Source organism: Poecilia latipinna, unplaced genomic scaffold, assembly GCF_001443285.1.
Source record: "Poecilia latipinna isolate Pla-1442-1.1 unplaced genomic scaffold, P_latipinna-1.0 Scaffold54, whole genome shotgun sequence".
Lineage (NCBI taxonomy): Eukaryota > Metazoa > Chordata > Actinopteri > Cyprinodontiformes > Poeciliidae > Poecilia > Poecilia latipinna.
The window spans coordinates 874,871-897,588 of NW_015112670.1; the positions used below are offsets into that span (position 1 = coordinate 874,871).

General features: G+C 36.6%; 1 protein-coding gene across 1 annotated transcript; it reads right to left on the reverse strand.

Moving 5' to 3' along the window:
• Window positions 1-3: 3 nt before the first annotated feature.
• drd2l (dopamine receptor D2 like) lies at window positions 4-20,988 on the reverse strand. Its single transcript, XM_015053598.1, has 8 exons — window positions 20,251-20,988; window positions 9,991-10,405; window positions 8,992-9,101; window positions 6,192-6,328; window positions 4,042-4,256; window positions 2,931-3,014; window positions 2,336-2,690; window positions 4-1,394 (listed from the first exon to the last, which is right to left on the reverse strand). Exons 2-8 carry the CDS (start codon window positions 10,366-10,368, stop codon window positions 1,198-1,200), a joined length of 1,476 nt encoding a protein of 491 aa, XP_014909084.1. The 5' UTR covers window positions 10,369-10,405; window positions 20,251-20,988; the 3' UTR covers window positions 4-1,197.
• Between the last annotated feature and the right edge of the window lie 1,730 nt (window positions 20,989-22,718).

Here is a 22,718-nt window from a genome sequence, read left to right on the forward strand (position 1 = left end):
TTGTGGTGTCAAGCAAAATTTTACAATTATTCCAGCAAGACTTATGGAAACAACTTCACAATTTCAGAGCCACAGTTTGATCAGCTAACAGTGATCAGTAAAAAACACACATACACAGATTTTGTGTGAACGATTCACATCAGCTGCCATCATCAAAATAGGTGGAGACATTCAAATCACTAAAAGTTAAAATGATTTTTTTTTAAAAAGGACACCCACAATGGTGTAAAATTACATCACTTGATGCAGCTGGTAAGCTGATGAAAGCAGTGAGGATGTTTTCTCCTCCACAGTGATGTTGAAAGTGATGGTGGAGGTGCAGAAACCTCCCATGTACATATGGAAGGAAAAAGGAGCAAAGAATAACTTGGTTCATTTTGGCTAAGGGTTTTTTTCTCCTCCATAGCAAAGCTGAAAGAGATGAGACAAATGATTGATAATATTTATTTACACAATGTTCAACACAAAATCTATTGAAATTATAGATGGCACAATTTATGCAGTGAAGTAGGGTTGGGATTAAAAACAGTTACTGACAGCACATATTTATTAAATGGAAGTATAGGTTCATCAATACAAAATTAAACAAAACCAAATTTGGAGGATTTCATTTCCTTTTTCTTGTGCATTTCATTTGCTCCTGTCATGTGAGAAATGCCAGCACATGCAAACACATTGAGAGAAGGTTTGTTGAGATCACAAGTGAATGTAGCAGAACCAGTCAAATACAAATCAAAGGTTTGAGCACTCAGGAAACAGTGCTGTTGCACTGAAAGCCATAAATGTGGAATCTGAGTCAGAATGATGAAGTATGATCACCTGTCTGAGCGTATTCCCCTTTACAGAAAATAGACACATTGCACAGTATTTGTCTCACTGTACATATCTCCACCTTTGTTATTTTTCTCGTTGCTGTCTTCCACTTGTCACAAACTACTTTTGAAGGATATTTGGTGCCTGCCGTCGTTGGCTTCATAGACATCGTTTTCTCTCTGTGGCTTAGTATATTGTCTGAGGCCTTTCAATCCTTCCAAAAAAATCTTTATCACTATGACTCCAAGTCACACAGATTATAGTCTCAGTTCCTCTCAGAATCAAACTGTCACAGAATATTTTTATCTTTGCAATCTCTTCCCAAGTCCCACAACGTGTTTTCTTATTTATTTACTTTGACAACTGATGCATTTTTAATCTTGGCTAGCAGTGCAGGATCTTGATGAAGGCTTTGCGAAATTCAATGTTGAAAGTTGTGTAGATGACAGGGTTTACAGCACTATTGAGATATCCAAGCCAGGTGACGGCACTGTACAGAGAAGGTGAGATGCAGCAGCTCCTGCAGTGGGCCTTTAGCACATGGGTCAGGAAGAAAGGCAGCCAGCAGATGATGAACACACCTTGGATACAGATAGACAACACTGATTACATGTGTGAATGTCATAATTACATGCATTGTGACAATGTAGTTTCTTGGTAACAAATTAAATTCAGTCATTTCATGAGATTCTTTGGTTCAATTTATATGCAATTATGGAAAGTCTAAACAGGTCTAAATTCAGCTGTAATTATTAAAATTCTTCCCAACACAGTCCAGTCGTATAAACTGGCACATTCCAGTTTAATCCAAGTCACAATCCATCAAACTCTATTTATTCTTTCATTCCAGCTGTTTCTCCAGAAACGGGAGATGTAAGGCCAGGTTTTACATCTCTCACTGGCTACTTTGGGGATTTAAAATGTTTGGGATGAGGTGGAACATGTGGTCTGCTGCCGGCAGACCTTGACCATCTACAAGATTGCACCATAAACACCATGGGATACGTTCCGCTATGTTGAATGTAAATTGTGTGCAATAAAAAGATACATTTCGCCTAATGCAGCTGTCAGCCCGCCTATGTGTGTTTAGCTTGCACAGCAACTCGTACAGGAATCTGAGTAATGAAACAACATTCACATTTCTACATTTTATTATTCCAGTGTCACAAAACTAACGGAGCAACAGACAACCTCACCGGTTCTATTTTGAGAGATGTATCTATCCATAAAATATAAAACACGCAAGGTTGTAAGAAAGCAGAATGCAATTTAGTATAAAAGCAGTTTCTGCCTTAAGCTAAAATGTGATACTTGCAGGTTAATGCTAAACGAAAAGCTTTGACAAGAAACAAACTATAAATGGAGCTAAAAAAAATAGAATTGTTTAAAATATAAGCCTGTTCGGCCCAAATCAAAGGATAGATTTTATTTATACTTAATCTCCATAACAGTGAGGCAGTCTAAAGAGCCACTAATTCTATGTGAACATCTGATCAATTAGTCTGTTCTTCTTCCTCCTCACCCAGCACAATAGCCAGCATCTGTGTTGCCTTCCGCTCCTTCTGCTGTGAGAGCCTTCCTCTCACCCTTTCCTTGGTGGTGCCCCATTTCTCTCTGCCTCCGCTGCGCTCCCTCCACCCCTCTCGGCCCCTCATGCCATCCTCGAGGGTGGGGGGACGGGGCGTCAGAGCGGATCGCGCCACGGTTGAGGGAAGAGCTGGGGCCGGTCCTACCGCGATGGAGAGTGAGATCTTAGACTGCAGTGAATGATTGGAAGGCTGTGGAGCGTTGGGAGGCGGTGGATTCTGCTCCGTCTGTGGTAGGAACCGACCCGGCTCCACTTCGAGGGGATGAACCACAGACTCCTTCACGAGGGTCTGATGCATAGAGAGGGAAGAAGGAGGGAGGTGAGGAAGGCACGCTTTGGGGGACAAAAAAAGATGCAGATTTGAGAAGAAACAAAATGTTAAATTATTAGCAGCATGGTATGTGTTAATAATCAAATAACAAAGCAGGAATTCACAGCAGAGCCAGGAGACTCAATGGAAAGAGAGCCGAAAATATAGAGAAAAAAATATTCACATTGTTTAGATGGAGAGCTTGTTTAGGTTGCTCACCACTTTCTTTCGTTGAGGACCTGCAGTGGCAGGCCTAAGGATCAGGGTACACAGTTTCACATCTTCTGGTTGTGTGCACTTATTCTGAGACGGGAAGGAAACAGGAAATTCAATAAGTGAAAAGAGTGAAGATCTAAAAAAGACCCTCACACTCAATGCAAATAAAACAACAAAGTGCAACAGCTTTGCATGACACTTCAAGTGGCTTTTGAATTTAATTTTAATTTTCAATCAATAGCTACCCTAACCTCACAAGTAACCTCTTTTTTTATTAAACTGAAACACAACCTTTGGAAAAAATAAACAAAAAAAAAAACTTGAGAGGAATTTTCTAGACAGCAGTGGCTGTTCCACCGTTATTAAATCAATAACAACACATTGTTTTCTAATGGAACAATATTAAAATTTGACATTGTTTTTCTCCTTCTTGAAAACCGATGTTGCTGCTGCGTAGCAGGAAAATGGTAAAGGGAAGTTGTCAGTATAATCAGTTTTAATTTAGTGCAGTCGACCATTTCTACCCCCCGTCACCTCAGCTGAAGACATAGAGCAGATTTATGACTCCTTTTTTTCAAACAAAAACTAAAATCAATACAATACAGAGAGAGTTTATTAAAACGCAATACACAGTGTGTGATGGCGTGAGAGTGTTATGCAACACGGAGACACAGTTTGTGCAATAATGTGTAAGTACGAGCATAGTGATTTTTAATGATTAAATTAATGAACCGGAGAACAAGTCTCATTATATACACTACGTACACTTAATCTTAACAGTTACAAATAAAATATTAGTTTGATTTATACAAAATTTTCAACAACGACTGAGCAGGCGCAAATGCATTTTTCTGCAGCCTGGCTTTACTGGCCATTAGTATGTTACGCTACATTTTCAAATGTGTAGAATAATTATTTTGGACAATTATTTACTTAAATCTACTGAAACAAATGAATTAGTCTTTACTTATTTAGCTTATTAAACATATCTAAGGCAGATTTGTAATAAAGTGTACGGGGTTTTAGGTTTCATGGATGTTTACTGTAAATGTCAGCCCGAACAAATTAAAACAATAAGGAAATAGTGAAGTTCCAGCAAAACTGAGACGTTCACCTTCCGCTGTCGACTCTCTGCTGCTCCAGGACCACCTTGTGTCAGCAGGCCGTGTTTGCGCGGTGGGGCAGTGCGTCTGCCACGCTTACGCAGCACCACGCAGATCTGGGCGTACACCAACAGTGTTACGATAAATGGCACATAGAAAGATGCGACGGAGGAGTAGACTACGAACGCCGGGTCTGCGAAGCTGCATGTGGTGCCTTCCCGGCTGGCTGATGCAGGAAAGACAACCAAGAAAACGCAAGTATTAGCTTTTCAAAATACGCAACTCAAGCAATCAAGGGGCCAGATATTGCATCAAAATTAGAATAAATTATTAGACGCACATACATGATTATTTTAATGTCATGCACCAAAATAAGCCCTGATTTCACACAGAATTCAAAAGCTTTCTGGTTGTTATTAAACGGCATCACAAACAGCTTTCAAAGCATGCAAAATGTACACTACACATTATGCTCAGAGAATAACCATTCTCTGAGTTCACATATGAAATATTATAAAAACAGTTTTATAAAGTGCAAGCCAGTTTAATCACCTTCAGACAACTAGACTGACAAATTTAGATGCTTAAAAATTCCCCCTCAAATGTAATGAAATAAAAAAAAATATCATGTTTTTCTGGGTTCCAACTTTGATATCATATTAATTTGCTGTTGGTTATTCTTTTCTAATTATCAGCAACAGCTATGAGATAATAATAATAATAATAATAATAATAATAATAATAATACATGACAATCAGATAAGATGACTTTCATCATCTCTTTTAAATGCACTACAAACAGACAGATTCAGTCACCTGTTTGTTGTAGCTTTTATTGTGTTCCGACTGTTTTATCCATTTTGAATAAAGGTGTTATTTACATCACTTGTTATGAGAAAAAAAAAGACATGGCAGAAGTTAATATTTTCCGTACAGGTCCCTAACCCATTCAATCCCACCGTTTGAAGCCATCATTAGTTTCAATTTAATTATTCAACACCCTTTGCATTTTACTAATCTAAGTTTCGTCAAAAACATCTATAAAAACACTGCTTGTATTTAAAGGGTGCCAGTGATGTAACTCAATCACTAATACTGTCAGCAGAAGCGAATGAGAAACATCTCAAGCTGTGTGTCGTAATGTACGGGCAACACGTAGCTGTGAGGAGAGAGATGCTTTTTCGCAGTTTGACTTGCATCATTCAGTCCTGCTGTGCTGGCTTGTTGGAAGTAAGCTCTCACATTACTCTGTGATTCTCGTTCAGCCTGAAGCCCTTTCTTTAAACTCAATCTGAACACTTTCAAAGCTTTGGCCCACCCCCCGCCGCAGAAGCCTTTATCAGCACAGAGGTTGACTGATGAGCCCCACCACTCCAGCTGCCAAGTGTCTAATCACTTTACAAAGTATCGTCTTCTGTTACAAACTCAATGTGAACAAATTATTTTGCCAATGCAAGAGTTTAAGCATAAAGTAATTTGAGTGCTGGCTAATGTTCCCAGATGTGTGAAACAGCTGTACAGCAGTATTGCTGTCAGATGACAAAAAAGTGTGAACATTTTGACTGAAAATCTCTGGAGGTTTTAGCGCCCTCCTGCAAATAGATGAGAACATTTCTAGCATCATTTAATAAAACAAACTTCATTTTGTCACAACCTGGGCTGGAAGTGACACAATGTCTCAAAGTTGTTTCTCTCATTGCTTTTTGTCTCGCAAGAATTGTCTGGAAACCAAACTCTGAATCCATACAAACAATGGAGCACAATATATGGAGATTGAAAATTTTAGATATAATAACGTATTTTGATCAGTCACTTTAGAATAAAAGAATAAAAACCATCCTGCACAATGACAACACAATCTTTGCTCAACAGCCTTATCTAAAAAAAAAAAAAAAAAGACACACAGCAGACAACTAACTACGTCATCTTACTCTGAAATGAGATATGCTAAGGGTAAATTAATAAAAAACAACCATTGATTATGTCAAAATATGTCAGATACAGGAACATTGGTGCATAACACAACCCCTAAAAGATCATATTTTTTCACAACAAAGTTTCATTGTGCTACTTTTATGGCCTTAATAGGTGTGATTCTTTTGACCACCACATTACGGCTGATTGCAGTAATGTCAGAGGAGTGTCTAAAATATACTTTCACCTGTATTGTTCAGTCCAAACAACAAAGGGCAGGAGATGGCAAAAGAGAGAAACCACACCACGGTGATCATCACAGCCACCCGCCTCCTGGAGCTGTATCTGGTGTTGTAGAGCAGTGGCATGGCTACTGCTGTGTATCTGCAACAACACACATGCACAAGTATTAAAAAAAAACACCACAGGTGTCACATTAGCATGCCACTCACACCCACTAGGCATGCTTCGGAACAAACACGTCAATACAGAACAAACAATCTCTGATAAATCCAGTGAGCTAGTTATCCCACAGCCATGTTCTCACATATTTTAAAGTAGAAAAAGCATGACAATCAAATCCCGGTTTGTTTCTCAAACAGACAAAAGCTGTCACTTCTTGTTTCGCAGCTACAAGGACACAAAACACATGGCTGTCAAAAGCAATTGAAGTTGCCTGCCGCTGTTGGTGGCTTTAAGTGAGCAGCTCAAGTCTCGGCGGCACCCGGAAGGTCACAGACAAGAAGTAAGCAGAAGCTGTTAAAACGTGAGTAGATTCTGCACAGCATCCATTACATAAAAGTTAATTCAGGCTTCAAAGCCTGCAACGTATAATCAGATGGTGAGCCTGGAGCAGTTCAGATTCTTACAAACAAGTCCTCATAAAAAGGATTCAGCCATTGCAAACAATGTCAAATCACAATGTAGAGCTTTATCTGCAGCTATGTATTATTATTATTATTATTTTATTGATCTACTTCTAAGGGTAAAGTTGTTTTATTACATTTTAAATGAATGCTGAGAAGTCTTTGCAGATGATGGCAGTTTGAAGTCAGGATCATATGGACCTCATCAGAGACAGGATTTTCTCTTTTGTTGTTCTTTGATTTCTGCAACTGCCTTCAGTCACTAGGCTGCTTCTAATCTCTTCTAATCCCCTCAGCAATAAAACTTCATAAATTAGTACAAACCTGATAAGGGAGTTTAATTCATTATTTGGTTGTTTTGATTCATTTCTTTTGCATGAAGGAAGACTACATTATTGACTTTTGAAACATTTAGTAAATAGTGGTCTCGAGACTTTTACAGCCTCTTTCAGGTTTTCTGCCAGAATTTCCCTGTAATGATCTCCATCCATCTTACCATCAATTCTGTAAATTATTTTTCTCCCTGCACAAGAAAAGCATCCTCAAGCTTTTTTATTTCACACATATGCTTCCCCTGGTGGACTGTGTGCTTAGAATGACATACAGGAAGTTGTTGTCTGCACACAATATTCTGCATGACAAAAAGTCCCTTTTTGTTTTTATCTCTCCACAACAAAAGTTAAAGTTTGTAGTTGCATGAAAGAAAGAGGTCATAAATACTTTAAAAATTATTTTATGGATAAGCAAAGTGTATACATGCAAAGAAAAAAATAAAATATTGATGGGTAAAACACAAAAAATACATAAGCACAATCTTTTTTATTTTTTATGTGAAGCACAGCCAGAAGTCAAATATCTAGGATTAACCTTAGTTGCTTCTTTAGTTGTTTTTGTCTTTTGCACCCTCAAGCCTGACTAAAGACTTTGTCCTAGGTTAACATACCAGACTGCGTGTGTAAACTAGAGCAACCTCAATATGCCGGTTTGAAAAATGAGGACACAGCTGTAGACGGTTTGCCCGCTGGGTGTCTGGTCACCTCCCTCAGGACGCAGGACGAGCGCATCAAGTGGAAGATCAAATCATTAAATGTGTTTTTATGGGCCTTAAAAAAGCTGCCAAGATCACAGGTGACTGAGGAGGACGTTGGGGACATAAAACCACAGTCTCCAACCTGCTGGACACATAAATGATGACGTTACACAGGGCCTTTTGTCCTGCTGCTCAGTGGTAGTTGGATGATAAAATAAAAACAAATGATCAAGCAGGTGTTCTCCCTTAGACAAATATCTGTCATCATTCCAGCTTTTTGACACGTCTAATTTTGCACAACTTCAAGACACTTTATTTAATTATTCAACAAAACAGGCCAGACAAGACAACCATATATACCTTTTGGAATAGCTTCAAAAACAACATGTAAACTATATATTTAACAAAATAACAAATGTCTTTACTATGCTGCTGATAGCAATTTGACAGGAACAGTTTATTTTATGATTCATTTCTTATCAGTTTTGTTTCATGGCTTGTAGTTTCCCAGAGGAAAACAATTATTGCATTTTTTAAAATTTTATAATCAGTGAATTTTAAGATATAAGGATATTTTTAAAAACTAGATTTTGAACACAAAGCATGAAATATAATTCAATAAAAATATATTCTGATAAGGCACGTAAAATAAGATAAAAAGAAAAATGAGCGGATATTACAAATGTGCATAGTTGTTAAAATAGGCTATACAATAAAAAAGGGATTATGCTATTTTTCCTCATTTTTGCAGTGTTAGCCTGAGAGGATGTTATTTTGTTGAAAAAATGTTTTCTCTCCATTATTGTTCAGCTTTCTTGAGTTTGATTTCTCTGCTGGCTGTTCTTAAGTGCTAGTCTTCTCTGATCTTCCCTCTGACTGCCATTTCAGCACATCTTCTGTTCCTGTAATCACACTCTCCAACAGACAGACTCCTTTGTTGTCTCTGTTATTTTCTCTGATGCTCATTGCAAGGTCAATAACTACCTGACCCTGTTTTCTACTCATTTCTCTTTTTATTCCTGGGTTTCCTGTTTCTAGGGTGCCTTTGATTTTGGTAGAAAACTTACGTATTCTTCACTTGCCTTCCTTGCGTCATGTTGGGTTCACCTTTGGGATAAAAAAAAAAGAAAAAAAAAAAAGAGGAACCCCACCTGTCGATGCTGATGGCGCACAGGTTGAGGATGCTGGCGGTGCACATCATGACGTCCAGAGTGAGCAGGATGTCACAGTGGATTAGACTGAAGCGCCACTCCCCAACCACCTCCAGGAACACAAAAATAGATTAAAGTTATGGCTCAGTCGTTCCCTTTAATCTCACAAGGACAGTTTAATTATAAAACAAGCAAAACAATTGTTCTTGTAACTCAAGCATGATGCAAGTCAATTATGTCTGAATAAGCAGCAGAAGAATAAAATAAAACTTTAATTATCATGTTTCTAATAGCTTCTTCTTTCTTTGTCTGACTGTAAGCCCAAAGAGATTCGCTTTAGCACTTTTCAAACATTGCATGGGCATTGCAACGGGATGAACGGTTAATTTACATATTTGATAAATATCATTATAAATTAATTAGGCAAACTAATAACAGATGAGTATGTTATTTTAGAATGCCTAATGAAACTGCAGGATCTTGTTATATTTTGGGCCACTAAGACAGATTTAAGCAAATCATCCATTTTCCAACATCATTTCTTTCGGCTTATCTTATCCACTGATTCACATGGAAACCTGAGGTTAATGAAAATATCTTGTGACCTGAAACGAATGATAATCAACTTATTGTTTTACTCGATTGTGACTTAATAAGTCAATTAAGTTTCTGCTGATTATGTACAGTGTCCCACAAAAGTATCACTGCCTCTTCACTACCTCAATAGACATGATCTAAATAGGTCAACTTCATGTTTTTTCCTCCTCTCACATTGGGGAGACAGTGCTTTGCAATTGAAAACTTTAGCAGTGCGACAGAATATATCACTGCTGTTTTAAAATATATAAACTTTCATTTGTTTTACATTTCCTCCACCAACAAAAATAAAAAAATAAAATTGAACTTAGTTTTGTCCAGTTTTGTTCCACTCTGGGTCAGAGAATTTTTTTTTCCATTTAGTTTGTTTGAAAAACAAAGTTGTGCATATTTATACATTACCTCCAGGTAAACACCCCAAGGCATGACGAGGGTTGCCAGCAGCAGATCGGACACGGCCAGGGAGACAATGAGGTAGTTGGTGGTGGTCTGCAGGGCACGCTCCCGAGACACAGCCACACACACCAGCACATTGCCAAACACCACACAAAAGATTAGAAGGACTAACAGCACAGCGTAGAAGTTGTACGGTGGTGAGGAAGACGTTGAAGAGTCGGTGCAGTTGGAGGATGTCAGCAGGGAGGAAGAGGAGGAGGAGGTGGGATAGGATGCAGGGGAATAAGAGGCGTCAGGTGTGAAAAAGGCTGAGAAATTGTTCCTAAGGGAGGAGAGGGGAGCGGGGGGAGAGGTGGCCTCTTCGGACTCGTTGAATAAAGTCATAACTTCGCTTTGGTGAACATGATGAAAAGGAAAGTGGCTAAAACAGAGAGAGGAGGAGAAAAGTAATTACCATGAGGCCTCACACGACTCGGAGTTCATTCAAGAGTCTTTCTTAGCAAATACAAACACTGAGCTCTTTTCGTAACAACAGAGATGAAAAGCAAAGGTTTCTGCAACACCAGCAATGGATTACTCTTTTGTCTCGCATCACAGAAAGACACAGAGAGCGCTGAATAGGACATCACTCAAAGAACATCAATATAAATGACATTTAATCTCTAAAGCCTTATAAGACATTGTAGAGATTCACTAGTTTATTCTGAAGTGATTAAAAGTGGGGCTAAAACAATAGATATTGTATTTCTGAGTAAAACTGGGGCACATATTTTTTTTAAATTTCTTTAAAATATACTCCATTATAACGTTGTTAGCTACTTGCAATTTTTTCTCTGGCTCTGGTAACAAGACAATAATTATGACGGCCACTCTTTGTAAAATATACTGAAAATCTAGACATTTTTAACACCATATTGCATCATCTCCTCAAGTCACAAGATGTAGCTGAGAGAAACTTTTTAGAGGGGATGGATGAAAGTTAAATCATAAAGCAAAAAGTCAGAAGTTCAAACAATGAACCCAAACAGTCACAAAGGAAGACGGGAAGAAAAAATAGGAAAATGGGAAAACAGTAGAGATGCAGTGTTCAAAAATTCTGAGGCAAATTTCAAATCTTGAATTTTGTAAAACCTTTGACTGGCCAATTCCAATTTCTCTTTATGAACTATATATAACAATGAAACTTGTTTTTTATTATAGATAATAAAATAAAAAAAAGATCTTCATTAAAAAGTCCTGCATGTTAAGGGACAAAGATATCTGTACAAATTATACACAACTAAATAGAATTAGATTTAGTTTCATTTATCTCTTAAATCACTCATTAATTATAGGTCATTAGATTAGAATGTGTGTGAGGGAGAACATTCATAGTTGCACAGCTCTGTAGTTAATCAGGATTTCCAAATTATTTCAAAACAAAGACAAATAGCATTAAGTATGTCTTCCCTAAATAGAGAGCACACCATAACAGTAACACTTATAAATGACTGAAAACAGTCCTAGATGTTCCATGGCAGACAGAATTGGCATTATCAAAGGAAAAAAAAACAGTTAAACTTTGCTGAAATGTGTTCATCCTTATCTGATGAAGTTTCACTTCCTTAAAAGTAGCAGCCTGGGGGAATAGCCAACAAGCCTCTGCAGAAAAGTTTCCTTTCTAAAGGCTTCTTGCAGCTTTTGTGCTTCCTTTGACTTCGTTGTCAAACACTTCACTGATTCTGAAAATCGCTAACTGAGAGTCTTTTTTTCCGTCAGTAAGAGCTTTCACACTTATAACTATTGTCAGCACATCCTACAGTGAGTTCACTAATTAGAAAATTGGATTTTTAATAAGCCTCCAGTAGCTAATCAGAGTCGGTGAAATCAGCAAAAGCACAAAATCATCAGTTTTTGTTCAACAACCGTTTTATTAGATTTCTAGAAAACAAAGATAAAAACTGAAATAAATAAATGTAGCTGCAGACTAACAAAAATACTAAAACACACTTAGCATTGTAGGTAAATAAAATATCAAATCAACTAATATCCCAGATACCACAATGACTATGGTTCTTTTGTGCTAATTTATGTGAATTAAAGAAAAAAAAAAGTTTTTTTCTTTAATTCATGCTCTCCATCATCAGCATTGTGATGATGGAGAGGAAAGAAAGAAGAAATGACATCTAAAAAAAATAAAAGAATATGTATTCTTTCAAAACTATTGAATTTTACATCCTAGTTTTTCACCGTGCTTTAAAAAAACCAATAAGGAGAAACAATTGAATGAAAATAATTTATCCATTTATAGTATGCTTTTACAATTTCAAGCATTTTCAAGCAGCCAAGTAGCCAATTAAAGCATTCCCTGACAAATAAACTTGAATAAAGCATTTTGTGAAAAACAAGGCAGCATATGTTGTTCCCAAACCTGAATAGTTTTTTTTTTTTTACAGATTTATGGGCACTCAAACAGATGTTAGAGCTGCCCATACCTTTAGCACTTATGTGGGTAGCATGGAAACAACTATAAAAACCATATGGCAATTTGTGTTATTAGTTTACAAAATCTGGCTTGCAGGCTATGAACAAAAAACTTCAACATTTAGATGTTTAAAGGCATAAAAAAGTTCCCCTTGGGAAATCTCAAACAGCAATTTTGCTTTTACTGTTTGTTTCTCGCCTTAGTTATTACAAAATGTCCATCCAATGTCACTTAGGATGGCAGGGATGTCTCATTTATCATCAGATGCCTGAAAGAAACCTGTAAAGTGGCATAGGATGGGAGTAATGCTCAGCTGTGCTCTAATCCGTGTTTTTACGGCAGTCGCAGGGGAAACATTGAATTAATTCCATCCGAGTTGCGGAGTTGGGACTGAATGGTTCCTCCAGCCAAAGAAAAGTCAGACGGCAGGTGCTGTGGTGTGGAAACTGTTCTTCACACCTGTTTGTGGGCAAGCATGGGTCATTTATGAGCAACACCAAAAAGTGGCTCATCCACATGTCAGGAGTATCTATTTATTTAAAAAAAAAAGATGGATGAAACACAGAAAACTGGATTATGCAGAATATTTCTTTGTTTTTGTTTTTTTTCTTGAACTGGGGCAAATTAAGTAGCTCAGTAGAAAAACTTTTAAGGAGTCCATTCACGTTTTTTCAAAATAACACTGACAAAGATGATGTAAGGATACTTCTATTACATTAGTTTTATGTGACATCTGCTGTCTCATTTCCAGAAAAAAAAAGAAACTGGGAAGACAGAAGAACATAAATTGTGTGAATAAATTTATATAGCAACCATTAATGTCAGTAGACATGCAGAAAAGAGCCATGACTGGGGGAATACATTACATTTTCTCCACTCTCCTCTTTCCACTGCTCTCATCTGACTCAACAACTTACAAAATCATGCAAAATGGCACATCACTTATTTATTACCAATAGGAAATTGTAATTGACCTCTGACACGTTATCAAATCTGCTGTCGGCCTGAAGGTGATGAATAAGATTCAGATTGTCACAAAGCTTTACTGCTTACCCCAAGTTTATTTGCAGTCAAAACCAAGACGAGAAGAGCTAATACATCAACACACTGCCACACCGCGAACCTTTTAGCTCATGTACCGATAACTCAGTTATATTAACAAGAATCAACTGAGGAATCATGGAGAACAGTGAACAATTAATGCTTTAATGGAAAAAGTAGAACAGACATGATATTTGGATGGAAATATGTATTTCAAATTTTAATGAAAAGTCCAACCATAAAATAGTCTTTCAGCTATTTGGGCAACACTTTAGGTTAACACAATGTTGTAAAGGTAAGTAATGGGTAAAAATAACTACATTAAGAGGCATCAAGTTATTAATCTGAAGCTAATTTGGCATGTTTCAATACTTATTTAGACAGTTTAAATGCATTGCTACCAAATATTAAGAATATGTATGTAAACTTTTTGACTGATTAGAAATAACCCTCGTAGTTCTAATTGACCCAAAATATTTATTTTTGATTTAATATCAGAGAGAGTGACAAAAAAAACAAAAAAGTTATGTCTTAGTTTATAAAGAAACATCTGGTTTTAATGTTAAGGGCTTGTAAGCAAACATCCAGTTCCAGATGTGATGCCTGATGTGGGAAACCAGCAAGTAAAAATGAAATGTATTAGTGAGTGCTAAGCAGTGCAGTAGCATAATGACTGCCTTCACACTCACAAAAGATTCTGCTAAGATCTACTAGTTTTCAAACAATCTTGGAAATCCTGCAGACCAATTCTGGACTCCTCATGTGATGGGAAGGATACATTAATGATTTATTATCGATAAATCATCTGTTAACTTCATTAACCATCATGTTGTTTTCAGTCAGATTTACTGAAAACAAAATATATGAAATATATATAATATATAATAATCTATATAATATATAGAAAGCTGAATATATTACCAGCTTTATTTTCTAAGCTGTTTTTCAAGCAATGTTTGTGAATAAACTCTCACTTCAGTTTGCTTCAAAATTAATTCAAAACAACAAAGAACAAGCTTCCCTTCGGCATTAAACTGGAGCAAGAAAAAAAAGCTACAAAATGTTGCAACCAAAGAGCAAAAAAAAAGAAAATTAAATATTCAAGCAGCACCAGCTCATCCTTTGCCCACAGCGGCTCAACTGGGACCTCAAATATTTACTTTCAATTTAGAGCTGAAGAAAAATCCTACATTTAGCTCATATCTTGTTACTTCAAATGCCATAAGAATGAAAAGAAAAGAAAATGTTTCCTCCAACCAAAAATGAAATAAATCAAGAATTATTGAACTGCAACTTTGCCTTGGTAACAAAAAATATAATTATCTCACATTTTCAAGAACCAGAGATGTTTTTCAAAGACTGGAGAAGTAGGGCTTTGTTGGACCACCAGCTGTGTTGAGATGTGTTTGTGACCAGAACGGACACAATAAGGTGACAGCAAAAATGAAAGTGGAACAGAAAGACTAAGATTAAAGTTTACAATTCTGCAGAGAAGGGAACAGTAACATTGCTAAAACAATGAAGGAAATGAGAAAAGTGACAACCTGTATAAGATTCTTTGAACAGAACGGCTCGTTGCTGTTAATGTCATTTGGACAAGCATGCAAGCATGCAGCATGCTGAGTATTTGGAGTGGGTATGCCATGACAAGAACACAAACCATTTGCTTTGATTTTATTTTACTTTTTTATTTTAATAAGTTGCTAGGAAATTGACCTCATGGATTGTGTTGAACTTTCAGTCATAGATGGACAGGAGTTCATCAGTGTTGTAGTCAAGACCACCTAACCCGAGACCAACACTGGTCTCGAGTTCTACAACACTAGCATTTATTATGAGAGACAAAAATCGTTGATGACAGAATTCAGTCGGATCGAAAAGTTCTGCGCAACACAAAATAGGGGCACGTACAAAAATGACACACATGCTTCAAATGTGTGATGTTTCACAAAATGCACTAAAACTTTTGATTTTGGACCCTCATGAAAAGCATTTTCAGGTTTGCTAACACACAAGCCAAGAAAAGAAACAGTGTGACAGCAACTTTGAAAGAATGTACATTATTCTCTGCTTGTCGCTGATGATCTCCGTTATGTTTTATGTTTCTTGTGTGTTGTGCAAACTAAATAGCATCAGAGGAGATCTAACTAACAGTGTACTCATCCAGCATACATCCTGAAATGCAAAAAGTTATTGGAGATTGCAAGCACAAAATGTCAATGGATTTAGTGAGATTTGATTTTTAAGGTCAGATTTTATGTGTCTGCAGACAAGAGAGAAGTTGAGTCATAAATGAATACGATCTGATTCTTGACTTAGAAAAGGTACAACAGTACAGTGGAAATGGGTTTTTTAAACGATTGAAAAAAGATAAGAAACCACAGATTTTGATGAGAATGTGAAAATAGATGGGTAAAATTGAAAATAGGTAAAACTGAAACAACATATCTGAAGATGGCTTTTGCGTTATTTAGTTTGCACAACACACAAGAACATAACAGAGATATTTAAATTGAGATATCAAGGTGAAGTCCAGAAAACTGCCTTGAAGCACCTCGAGGCCTTTCAAGGCCTCGCACTGGATGAAAATTCAATTTCATATGGCTAAAAAAAAAACTACCCAATATTCTGAAAATAATACTCTAGCTTTTTTAAGAATGTGAAAAATGCAACCAAATTATAAACAGAAAATACACTACTTTCTTTCAGACTTGATTATAAAAGAAATAAACTGATTTTGTGTACTATGTTGCATTTTTTAAACAGACAAAATCACTTTAAAGGAGCAACCTTTCCTTCTCTCATCCTCATCTGCCCTTAAAACAGAACTATCCTCCCAGTACCCCAGCCTGTTTTCTCCTATCACTCAATCCTCCTGTGAAATATCCTCATGTTTCTCTTTGTCCACTGCTCTACTCCTCCCTGGTTACTCTTGACAGGTCTATTACATTTTAGTCTTGTTTGGTTTTGGTACTGATAAAGAAAACAAAACAACAACAATAAAAAAAAACAGTAGCAAATAGAGTGAAGTAAGTTTTCAGAGTACACAGTTCTTCAAATGAAAGCAATGAGCTGTCTTGCTATAAATCTTTGATTCCTTTCACTGAGAGGAAGGAATGAGGCTCAATGCCACTGGGAATGGTGTTCAGCAGCTGCATAATCAGCTCTGTCCATTTCAGGAAAAAAAAAAAAATGCTTCTTCAACTTCTTTTGGTGGTCTTTTGTTTTTAATGATCAGTCAGTAGATTTTGGCCACAAAGGTGAATACTAATATAATATTATTGCAAAGTGAATTCCAATTAGTATCAAATTGGAATATTTTAAAGTAGGTCCGGACTGGCAAATTGGGAGGATTGGGACATTTCCCGGTGGGTGGGTGTGACGTTTGGGGCGCAAGGGAAAGGGCCCATCTTTTTTTTTTTTTTTTTTTTTTTTTGAGCCAATCTGCAGCTATGTCATCAGCAAGATGCTACCACTGTATGGCAGGCCATTTTAACATAAAATCAGTTTCATTTGACTATTGGTAATCAATGTCTAACTACAATACAAGGGTGGGGAAGCCGCTTTTATGTTACAACTGCCGGCCGTATCCACTGTTTTTTTTTTTGTTTTTTTTCATCAGATATAGTGTTTTTCTTTCAAAAACACTTCTTGAAACAAGTGTTTCAAAGAACAAACAAACAACAACAAAAAACTCTTATTTCTTTTTTGTGGCCAACAATGACCAGTAAGTACTGTGGGCATTTTTTTAACTGGTAGAAAGTAGAAAGAGCAAGGGTGGACATGGAGAAGGTTATATATAAAAAGAGGAAAGTGCTGGAAAAAGTTGAGCAAAAATTGACAACTTTTTCTTGAAAATGAGCTTGCGGTTAACAATGTCAAAGGAGGATGATGAGGTGGGTAAAGCAAGATGTACTTTGCTTGCAAACTACCATTCAAGGAACTCAATAAATTCTGTTGCGCTAAGACATACCGTTTAATAGTTTTATGTCACAATGCCCCACAATTGCAGACCTAATGTGTAAGTTTATAATTATCTGATTTTAATGATAGTAGGTTTTTATCTAAACTGGGTCTGAAACATGAATCCCCAGGGCTAAAATCTGTGTGTAATTGACTGTATCTGCCTGCATGACTAGAACAAATTGACTGAGACAACATTCGGTGCCAATTCACACATTTGTTGTGAACTGATGCTGCAGATATATACTCAACTGAACTAAATGTATTTCACTTATCTGTTTAGCTAGTGAAAAAAAGCAGCTTTTCAGGAAATCACAACACAATAAAATAGCATTTTTAATACATGGGTGTTTTGCTATGATATGGCTGACACAATCTCAGGGAACATGTAACAGAGTTAATGGTGTGGTATTCACGCAGATGGATGTAAAGTGGTGTGCACAACCAGCAGCCATAACAACAGCCTTGCAAAGAAAAGCCAATTCTAGAGTTTCAGGGAGATTCACAAGATGTAGAATATAGCTGGGATCACCACACACAAACATATTCAAGACATGAGCTATGATTTTGAGACTCCTTGTGTTTAAGCCACTCCTTAACAGACGATATCTCAGCTGGCTTACGAAAAGAAACAAGATTCCTTTACTGATTCGTGTTCTACAGTCCCCTTTTTTTTAAGTGAAAGTAGATGTTGCACTTTTCTTTTAAATTATGGTCACAGAGTGTGGAGAGAGTGTGGACATTTATAGGATTTAAGTTGCTTTATGTCCAATGTGAAGCTCCCACAGTCAGCGATGATTTGGGAAATCTTATCATCTACTCGCGTTGATGCACCGTTTTTTTTTTTTTTTTTTTTTTTTTTTTTTTTTTTTTATATGAAAGTCAAAGCAGCCATATTTAATGAATATTGTGAGGGTTTCATGTTGTGAATTAAATTAGTGAAATAAATTAACTCAAATGATATTCTAATATATTGCAATGCGTCTGTCAATTACGCAACAGAGAACAAAACTACATACTATTCTGAGATCATTCTCTGCTCAAATTATGAAAAGAAGGTCAACAAAAGGCAGAATGTGATGTGTGTTTTATTTCTACCTTCCATGTGAAACCGAGAGGATTTGAAATGGTAGCTGTTTCTTGGAAAATAATTCCTAGTGATAGAAAAAGTGCTCAAAGCCTTGAAAGGTGAAATTCACTGGCCTGAAGTGATAAAAATGGAAGTGACTAAATTAAACAGCAGGTAATAAATATTTCCCCAAGTAAAATCTTGCAAAAATGACCAGAATTCCTCAGCTTAAACGGCTTCCCAATCAACTGATGAGCATGCAGGAGAATCACTTCGACACAGAACCACAACATGAAAATTCCAGTCCTGAGGCAGAGCTCCACACCACACATCAGCATTTATTATTCAACGTGCAAGTTCACATCTCCTCCATCTCTTATTTAAAAAGAGACACTGCAGCTTTTGGTAGTCACTTGCAACTGAAGTGAGCCCAATGCGAGCAGACTGTTATGGAAACTCACATTCAGAAGTCAACAGCAGAGGATAAAGTGCTGAAGAGTGGTTTTTAATTGAAGGCTGAAAACAACAAAGTCTGAGTAATACTTTCCTTTATCTTGTAAGTGAATCATATGATAATACAAGTTTGTCACAGAGATTGTACACATGCCTACTGGGACTCAGTTAGAAAGTAGAACATACTATCCACTCCACTGCCAAAAACCTTTGCCCCCACCTATAGTTTAGTTCATTACTTTACTTCGAAGACGATTGGAAAATGAAAGAGTTAAATAATTAAAATAAATCTATCTACAACATTTCCGCACAAGAAACTCACCAGTCTAAGATTTATGCTAAGAACACAGTGATTGCATTAAAACATTACTGTAAACTACACTATGCCAATTATTTCACAGGTTTGAACTGTACATTCTTGCTAGTATCACAATGAAGTCAAGATCAGTAATAAAAATGGAAACGTCTGTGTAAGAATGTGTAATAAAGAAGCTTGTGTCTTAGAGGGTAACAGATGCTTTTAGTTTGTGTGATAGGACGAGTGTACAAGAGCTTCTGCTGCAAACTTCACACTGTACTTGGTCTGTGATATAATGACCACTTTATTTTTTTAAGTATGGAGCCAGGATTAACAGGAGGTTATGAATAAATGAAAATAATCCAAACATTTAGATGCTGCATCTTTAAAAAAAAAAAAGGGACAAGTATTTGAGGTTGGGTTAGTTATTATTTTAAGATGTAATTTTAGCACTTTCATCCAAAATAGTGAAGTTATAATAAAACACATTCGTCAGTACTTAAAAGTAACATGTTGTCTGCATGAGATAAAGCAAAATGAATGCTTTTATGTTTATTTACAAATGTTTTCTTTCCACTAAATTAAACTTCTCCACAATATCTAAGAGGAAGGATTGTTGCACAGTCACTCCATGCAAAAAGCTGGGCTACCTTGAATTTGAAACTTTTTAAATAATGGGCATAAATCGCATGAGTTTATTGTATACCCAGAATAAAACTGGAATAAATGTTATTACATTTCAATATGTCCAGATTACGTTGATTTGATTATTCATTTCTGCAGATTCATGTGAATTGTTGCTATTTAAAACCATGAAATTAAATTAAAAAGTATAGTAAACTTAGATGCTTACAACAACTTTTAAAAAGAATGTCTCTTATTCGCCTATATACGAACAGTAAATTCCTGCAAAAAGCATTCCCGAACATTTTTTTTTTTTTAATTATTATTTTATTTTTTTCATGAATTACGCCTTACCTTCTGCTCTGGTTGAACTTCTGCTCCGGCCTCCCTCCTGGTTGAGCGGCAGAAATGAGCCAGACGCTGCCGATCGCCTCACCCTGACCCCGACCAGTTATATAAGGTGAAAATTAAATGTGAGCGTTACTGGTGATTGCTCCCATCCTTCAGCTGAGCCGCGGATGTGCTCTCCGCGGCGCTGAGTGTGAAAGAAGCTGGAAACAGCTGCTGGGCAGAGGAGAGGAGCCGGGGAGGAGGGGAGGAGGGAAAAGGGGCAATAGATGCTCTTTTTCGCCTGTTGATATTCATCCTGGCGAGAAAGAGCAAGAGCCACATGGTTGGCTACAGAAACAGAAAGGGGCGTGGCAAAACAAGTGTTTTTGAAAATGTCACAATCTCATATTTTCTTAAGAAACACTTAACACCAGAGAGCAGATTGTAGGTCTGCACATACAGACCTACAATTTAATTCAGAAACACTTTATATATTCCAAAGAGACTTTATGTGAGCTTTTGAGATACTTATCTGTTGCTCCTGGTTGTAAAAAAAAAACAAAAAACAAAAAACATACCTTGTTACCACGGTTACATATCATACCAACTGCCTCAAAGTAGAAAAGCAAAAGCAAAAATCCTTCCAGCTCCATGGGAATAGATCTCTCATCATATACTTGCACAGTGAAACATTACATGTCATCAAGTCTGACAGCTATATTTAAACTGTATGGCTGTATAAACCTTTATTTAAGCACTTCCTCAAACATTACTGAAATGTAAGTAAAGAGGAGCCTACCTGGAGAAAAGCAGATGTTGATAAGCACATCGATGTTTTAACGAGAAAAAAAAAATTGTGACACGTTAATTAGTAGAAACATCTGATCAAACACAAGGTGTGACGAGCCAAGATTCCTGCTCAATAGATACTGTGTCAATTTTACAAAGTTGAGAACCTCTATGTATTTTTTATCTTTATTTTTGCTTTGTTACCACAGAGAAAGTGCCAGAGCTAATGGCACCTTAAGAGGGTTATAATAGAATGGTTCACAATTAAAGCCTAAAAGCTGTGATGTGCAGCTCTTCTTTTATGAAATATATTTCCAGGCGCCTGAGCGACTTCAGTGGAAAAATGATTACACCTACCTTGCGGTCGGTCATACTACTTTTAATGCTTTTCAGAGTTCTACTTTATAAGAAATGTTTATACTTGAATGAAAGGAAAGATGTTTTTTTTTTCTTCTTGAAGAACTACGATGAGTCAATTGCCACCTCTTTTAGAGTGTGCACACTGCAGAGGAGGGAAATTATTAGTTTGTATCCATCTCCTGAAGTTTGAAAATGAAAGACACAATTTTTTTCCTCTCAACAATACACAGTATCAAAACACTCGATCTTTCCCCAATTACATGTCCTAATTCATAACTAAAACATGCAGGTACACTACTTATTAACTGTGAGATTCACAGTATTTTACTCCTACAACTCAATAGTTCTGATAGAGGGAATCTGTCATATGGATTTGTTGGTGAAGTTATTAATGCAAAATTGTTTGCAAAGAAAATGATGAACCAGTCAATAAAATGAAGGTCACATTCTCTTGACTAATCCGGTGTAGCAGCAACTTGTTATAATGAGGCGAGGGGCACACTGCAGGCATTCAGCAATTACTGAAAAAAATGAAGTCAACTGTGAAAACATGGACATTTATATCTGTTTGTTTCTATAATCTTCAATTATAATAAGACAATATTTAATTTCAATCGGTTAAAGAAAAAAAAAATTGAGTTATTCAAAACATGTCTGTGTTAAGATAGGAAAAAAAAACACTCTATTGTATAAATGTCACATCATTAACAAAAAAGAATAAAAGTTGTTCTTTGAACATACATTATCAAAAATATAACACTGATCAATAATGTTTGTTTGATCCGCTATTGTTTCTAAACTTCAATACACACAACTGCTTTAAAGCATCCAACAGCGTCTGAGTAGATTTCTGTAGGCGCCAGCATGGCTAGAGTGAAAGAAATGGATTCCCTCAACTCCAAAACATAAAAACAAATAAATAAAACTGGGCAGTGGCCATACTTCCTAAAAAAAAAAAAAAAAAAATCCCAGAGAAACATTCCTCAAGTAAATAACTCTTCAGTTTGTCTCATGAGCTCAACCTGCAGATGTTCAGTTGTCAAGACAACGGGGTGATAATTTAACTATTTTTAAGGTCAAGATTTGGCCTACAGACGAGATTTTCACCATTTTCATTGAGTCATAATCTATTAATTAAAAGAATTATGTCAGGCGTAGGACAACAGGTGTTCTTACACGTAAGCAGCACCAAAAGCACATCTAACCTGATGAAAATGAGGCAGGCTGCTCTGGGAGGCGGAAGCTCAGCTTGAGACTGCAGCTCCGAAAGGGACTTTGTAGAAATAGGCAGCACTTTGCATGAGCAAGTCTTTAAGCACCCTTAAATGGCTACGAGGGGTTTC

Coding starts and splice junctions, on each gene's coding strand:
- drd2l (XM_015053598.1), bottom strand. CDS start 10,368: ATGACTTTATTCAACGAGTCCGAAGAGGCCACCTCTCCCCCCGCTCCC. Junction 2,691..2,930: donor GTCCTCAACGAAAGAAAGTG/GTGAGCAACCTA, acceptor TCTATGCATCAG/ACCCTCGTGAAGGAGTCTGT. Junction 1,395..2,335: donor GATGCTGGCTATTGTGCTGG/GTGAGGAGGAAG, acceptor TCTGTATCCAAG/GTGTGTTCATCATCTGCTGG.